Genomic DNA, 6,532 nt, shown 5'->3' with positions numbered 1-6,532 from the left:
ATAACTTGATACTATGAAAAAATGAAGGATTGATTAAATAAAACACTTCAATATACATTAGACTTCATTATAGAGGAAGCATTTAAATCTTTGGACTTCTTCAGGACTTTGGATGAAGATGTGGAAACATTTAATTCATAATGTCATAAAATCCTACAGGCAACTGTGATGAGGTCATTGAGAATGGCTCCTCCTCTTCCTCTGATCTTCCTGCTCATGATTGTCGGTGAGTCAGTGTTTGTTGTGGTTTGTGGTTTCTCTCAGAATCAGCTCAGTGTTGTAGAGGAGCTGCTGGAGTTAGAGAGGAGAGAAGTGAAGCTGTAAGCTACAGTAACACTGACTGTCTTATGAGCTCCAGACTCTGTAATCAGCTCTTTCATGCATCATATGTTTCAGGAGCTTTTGGAACAGAGTGGAGTGTGAAGTACAACCAACAGGAAATATGTGCTTTAAAAGGATCCACAGTGTTTATAAATGGAACTTTTACTCACCCAGGTGGTCTAACAGTGAATGAGACTTTTTGGATCATAGATCCAGTTCCAAAGGTGAAACCAACTGATCTGAGTAAAAACCCAGATTACTCAGGCAGAGCCAAGTATTTCACTGGTGAACAGAAACAATTCTCCCTCAAACTGAGTGATGTAATGAAGGAGGATGAAAAACAGTATTGCTTCAGAATCATATCAAATGTACATAAGGACAAATGGATGGGTAAACCTGGAGTTCAGCTGAATGTTACAGGTGAGTTATTCATCCCATTATCCAGCTATAAGACACAGCTCTGGTTTCAGAGTAATGTTTCTTATTTATGACTGCTCTGAATATTCATGTTGATTTTCATCGCTGATTTTATTAATCTGCTCTAATGATGTTCAGCTTCTGTTCTGATTCACTCCTATATCATTTTATCTGTTCTTACACCTGATTCAGTTGATCTGCTAATTTTGTTTTTGACCATATGTCATAGAAAATATTAACTTTTTAAAGAGTTGTAGAGGATATACTGTATTTTTAGGGAGGCCAGTCAGAAGAGTATTGCAATAATCAACTGTACCTGTAACAAAGACATTAACAAGTATTTCTGCATTGCTTTGAGATAGAAAAAACAGAACTTTAGCAATATTTCTCTAATGCCCTAAAGGCCCTAAAACCGAACCTTGTGGGACTCCATAGTAATTGTGTTTATGAATGATCTGAACTGTCTATTAACAAAATATGATTTAAACCGTTCTAAAACTGTACTAATGAGTCCTAAAAGGAAATTCGGGATAGTGAATTAGAAAAAGAAATCAACAATGGCAAAAATGGAGATACAGGACTTTTGCCTGTCAGTGATGATATATAAATATGTACCTAACTATATGTTTCCCCTATTTTGTTGGTTCACTCATTGGACATTTACAAAAACTCTTTGGAGTCCAATCAAATCTGATTGGAAAATACTGCAATAACAGTAACAATAGAAAATAATATTCAGAATTCTAATAACCGTGTAAACAGCAGTCCTTATACTGAAGTACACAACAACCTTTTTTATATGTACATTGATAAAAACAAACGATACAACTATGAAGTTTATTTAAAGTGTTTTGCTTCATATTACTGACAAAGTAAATAACTCCATCTCTAAAATGCAAAATATAGCTTACCTAGTACATTAAGATCTACCTCATATACCTTTTCATTTCAGTATTTCAATAATATATCCCTTTTTACATTCTAAACTCTATAAAGAAACAAGAATAGTACTGTAATACTTGCATTGAGTTTAAGCACAAGCACAATTTTAAAATAATAATAATAAATAATAATAAAAATAATAAATTAGGCCATCTTTGAAGGGGTCTTCTCCATCTTTGAAGGGGTCCTGCCACATTATCCTAGCCAGAACATACACTCACACCATCATTACCATCTGACAAAATGCTACATTTTATGATTTTTATATTGTATTCCCTTCAATCATTTAGGAATTTTCTTTTCAGTCATGTAATAATTTTAAAACAAAACCCAAATTTCACCGTTGGCCAGTAGAGGGAGCAGTACAACTCCTGCTTGACCTCAAACTCCCCCTATTATGTTTCATGTGCCTGCTGCATACTTTTTTTTTGGGTGGCTCACTATCAAAACACCTGCATTAATTAGTGTGTGCTTCGTGTAAATTATATGTATATGAAGTTAGCAAGAGTTTCATAATGGAAAAAAATGAAGGCCAAATCTGTTCAACTCTGATGAGTAAGAGACACTGACTTTATAGCTTTTCTCTCTGATGTTTCTCCAATTATCTTAAAGGAATAAAGGTGCACTTTACGTAAATTACATGTTAATGAGGGCAAACTGGGGTAATGCCAGTTACAACTAATATGTAAATAAGGTGCTTGATTGTTTCCCTACTATAGTTCAAAGTATATCTTGCTTGATTCAGGACAGTTAAATCTGCACTCATTTCTAACTTTGATGAATAAGGGTCCCTGACTTTACAGCTATACTGTCCTAACCTGATAGTCCTCTTATTGTCTTAGAGCTCCATGTGGAAACTCCTGAAGAAGTGACAGAGGGAGAAACAGCAGATCTGACATGTAGAACCACCTGCAGTCTGACTGACCCAACATTCATCTGGTACAAAAATGGACATTCTTTAACCACAAAGATCAAGAACAACCAGCTCCACCTGCAGACAGTCAGCAGTGAGGATGCAGGCAGTTATAGCTGTGCTGTAAGAGGATATGAACATCTCAACTCTACTGCACACAACCTCAGAGTCAGATGTGAGTTTAACAGTTTATGTGTTTGTTATTTTCTAGAAAGCAAATCAATGTCAAATTACTTAGCAATATTTAGAGAAATTTAATTATGGGTCAGATCTTACTTGGTAAACCTCAAGTATTGAGGACTTTTACTTATGTAAAGTAAACGTGTAATTAATGTGATTACTAAAGACTACTGACTTTAAAGTGATCCTATCATATCTATCTGTAGACCCTCCAAAGAGCGTCTCAGTGTCCATCAGTCCCTCTGGTGAAATAGTGGAGGGCAGTTCAGTGACTCTGACCTGCAGCAGTGATGCAAACCCACCTGTGAAGAACTACACCTGGTTTAAAGAAGGTGGAACCTCACCTGTAGGATCCGGACAGAATTACAGCATCATCAGCATCACTGCTGACCACACTGGACTGTACTACTGTGAAGTTCAGAATGAACATGGAGCCCAAAATGGAACTGTGATGGTCACTGTTCAGAGTAGGTGGTGAATAATAAGAAAAATGCTGTATTTCATTGTCCAATTTTAAAATAATGAAATAGATAAAGGACTAAATTATATTTTCTGCAGGTCTAAATTATTTCTAAATTATATTTTCTGCAGACAGAGTGTCTGCAGTTTGGATTGCAGTGGGAGGAGGAAGCTTTGTCCTCATCAATGTCTTAATCTGCATCTGCGTGTCAGTAATATATAGCACACATCTCCCTACAGTGAAACAAAATGACTTCTTTGGGCTAGTAACAATGTAATAACAGATAAAACAGATAATTATTCTGTTTCTACAGGATGAAGAAAGGAGCCACTGGAACTGATCACAGAAAGATAAAACAGGTAAGATGGCTACAATTGAAAAGACCATATAAAGTAATGCTGTACACTAGAAGGGGACAATTTCTCTTGTAGGTTATATCTGTTTCATGTATGAGAAACACAGGAAAGAGCATTCAAACTTGGATCACTTCATGAAAGTGTTTGTAAGATACGAGTCCCTTCTGCCTCATTTTCAGAACATTAGACATTTAAACTGTTCTCCATGAATGTTTCCCTCTCAGGATGATGTCCTCTACACCACCGTTACACACAGCAGATCCAGCCCTGTACAGGCTGCTGCTTCTAGTGACTCTGGAGCTGCTGACGCTACAGTCAGAATTCAGAATGATGTACTAACCAGCACTGACCAGCAGGGGGAGCCCCAATATGCCAGTGTTACATTCCATCACCACACTGCTGCTACTGGGTGAGTTACATGGAGCTTTTATATAAAGATGCCCAGACAAACATTAACAATCAGAAATTGAAGGCATAGACACACATGCTGGTCAGTTCTGTAAGCACCTTTGTGGGATTTCCAATGTTATATTTGGTTGTACAAATCTTACTTCAGGACTATGTGAAAATGCTGAGAGTGATAAGCCTGATTATGTAACCTGCACCTAAGACTAAGAGAAATTCTGGTGAAGTACATGTAGACATTCAGATATTATTCACAGGGCCTAATTTAATCATGCATGTTGTGTTTCTTGGGCATTTTAAATCTTTAATAAGTCTTCTCAGCAAGAAATGTCATATTTAAATAGTGATAATGATGTGTATATTTAATTTCAGTTTCTCTGTATACATGATAAACCCAAAAGTTTAGGTTTTAAACACTACATATAAAATCTTTAATAAGACTTAAACAAATTAGGAGCTGTATATAACTGGCTGCTTACGACTAATTTATTTTCACAAATTGTATTTATATGTTCATGCTAGTTATTGTTCAATATCAGCAGAGCTGAACTCAGCACTGTGACCAGTTTAACAGTGTTAGAAAAAGCATTTGGATTTTCAGTGAAATTTCAGAGGCAGAACTTTGTTTCAGGTGCAGCTGCTGTTTTGTCAGAAAAAGGTCTCTGGACTGTTTGAATAATTCAGTTCTCATCTCAGCATCATCTGCTGGATAAAAACAGTGTTTGTGTTGTTAAATAAATGTAGTGTAGTGGAGAACATCTTTATTAAAGATGGGAAAATGTGAAGTTGTCGTTTGTTGTTATAAACATATTTTGCACCTCTTTTTTTAGAGGTTAAAGGTTAAAGTTTCACCTTCTGACTTTTGTAGGTCACCAACTCAGAATGTGGAAGATTCCTCAGTGATTTACAGCACAGTAAGAAAAGATTAGATCTGCTGAGAACTGCTATACAGAGAGAGAGAGAGAGAGAGAGAGAGAGAGAGAGAGAGCATTGGTATGGATGGACTCTTGAAGTGTTGAGCTGTTGATCTTTGTTGTTACTGTACCTAAAACTGAACCATAGTAAAGAGGATTAAAACTTTAGAGTTTAATATAGTTTCAAGTTATCATATCTGTAGTTGGATTAGATGTATATGAAACATTAATCTTCATTTGCCTCCAATTATCTTTTTTAACTTAATCTGTATGTGCAAAACTTATGAAGTAGGCCATGTTTTATTTAGTAATCATTTTCTTGCTGTGCTTTTGTAAGGGCCCAGCCTGTGCCGCCAGCTGCCAGCAGAGGGCGACAGTAGTGAGGCACCACAATTTCAGGGAACTCCAATTCCCAGAAGCCCTCGGGCTGATTATGTCCAAACTGGGACACCTGTGGACTCCTCTACTTAAGGCTGTGGCAAACAGCAAGGCTTTGTCACACTTTTGTAGAGGGGTGACCCATATAGTACTTTTCCCAAGTGGGTTTCTTGTTAAACGACAAGAAAAGAAAAGAGGGTTTGAGAAACTAAAGAGAGAAATTGCCTCAAAACTACTTAAAAGCCAAAAAAGAGGCTTAAACAAGAAACGGCTCCAAGCCTAACAAAAGTGTTTGCTCCACAAAGAGCAAACAGGCGAAACATAAAGTTGACCTTCCTCTCATAATCACAGAGGAAGTGTGCTTTTTTGTTTGTTTGTTTTCTGATTATTTTTATTTAACTTTTCTATCTCAGCCTTTGCTTACAGCGTTCTCTTGGCAGTCACTACATCGGCCTGACTCTGAGCCACCTTAACCCCCATGTGCATAATCATCCAATTTACACACGATCACCTGAAAAAAATCATTTAACACCCTTTCTTATGAGTTTTCTTCTTGGCACTTGGGTCCGCCTCCCTGCTGTCCCATAACAGCTTTATTTATTTATTTTTTTCAGAAATATATTTTTCTGGGGATTTATTCATTTTATTTTTAAGCATTTTAGAGAAATTGAAAGTTTGTTGGATTTCTGTAAATAAAGACTTCTTCATTAAAGAAACTCTCATTTGTAGTTCATTGATTTACATTATTTAAACCCCATCAGATTAATTTCACCAATTTACAATGTGTGAATTCATTAGTAACTGACAACAGTTCTTGATGTTATACTGAGACCAATGGTATAGCAATTTGTCTAGTTTATGCCAGAATGATCCCAACATAACACTAAGTGTGACCTGCTAATGTGCTACATGTGACATTTTTAAATATGTAACATGGAAAAATAGGCTGAAAGTCATTGATCTGCTACAGAAGACTGTATCAGGTGTTGTATAGTAGAACTAAACTCTGCAGGTTCTGCAGTGCTCCGGAGGTGACTGCTGCATTAGCATTAGAGAGAGTGGAGAGTTAGAGTTCATTACCTGAGGGATCAGTGTTAGTCATTGAGTTTCATTGGTTAGTTCAAATACCTCTGTCTAACAATCAGGTACTGCTGTGGACTCGTGGTAAGAGCTACTTAAATGTTGTACAAGCCAAGCTGGGGCATGGTAGAAAAACAGAATGCATTGATGTGCAAATCATTTACAC

At 36.6% G+C, this 6,532-nt stretch overlaps 1 protein-coding gene across 1 annotated transcript; it reads left to right on the top strand.

The window, feature by feature from the left end:
• The first annotated feature begins 347 nt into the window (after positions 1 to 347).
• LOC118797712 (sialoadhesin-like) lies at positions 348 to 5,288 on the top strand. The gene is made up of 7 exons (XM_036556980.1): positions 348 to 741; positions 2,523 to 2,768; positions 2,980 to 3,240; positions 3,365 to 3,440; positions 3,547 to 3,592; positions 3,814 to 3,998; positions 5,246 to 5,288. The coding sequence occupies exons 1-7, from the start codon at positions 348 to 350 to the stop codon at positions 5,286 to 5,288; spliced, it is 1,251 nt and encodes a 416-aa protein (XP_036412873.1).
• Positions 5,289 to 6,532: the final 1,244 nt, after the last annotated feature.

This window comes from Colossoma macropomum, unplaced genomic scaffold (genome assembly GCF_904425465.1).
Source record: "Colossoma macropomum unplaced genomic scaffold, Colossoma_macropomum, whole genome shotgun sequence".
Classification (NCBI taxonomy): Eukaryota; Metazoa; Chordata; class Actinopteri; order Characiformes; family Serrasalmidae; genus Colossoma; species Colossoma macropomum.
Note: the sequence above shows the minus strand (reverse complement) of the source record. Positions and strands in the feature narration are given on the sequence as shown.

Excerpts from the sequence above, each read along its gene's own strand:
- LOC118797712 (XM_036556980.1), top strand. The coding sequence starts at position 348 with ATGAGCTCCAGACTCTGTAATCAGCTCTTTCATGCATCATATGTTTCA. Across the intron at positions 3,241-3,364 it reads TGTGATGGTCACTGTTCAGA|ACAGAGTGTCTGCAGTTTGG; the intron begins GTAGGTGGTGAA and ends TATTTTCTGCAG. Across the intron at positions 3,999-5,245 it reads CACCACACTGCTGCTACTGG|GGCCCAGCCTGTGCCGCCAG; the intron begins GTGAGTTACATG and ends TGCTTTTGTAAG.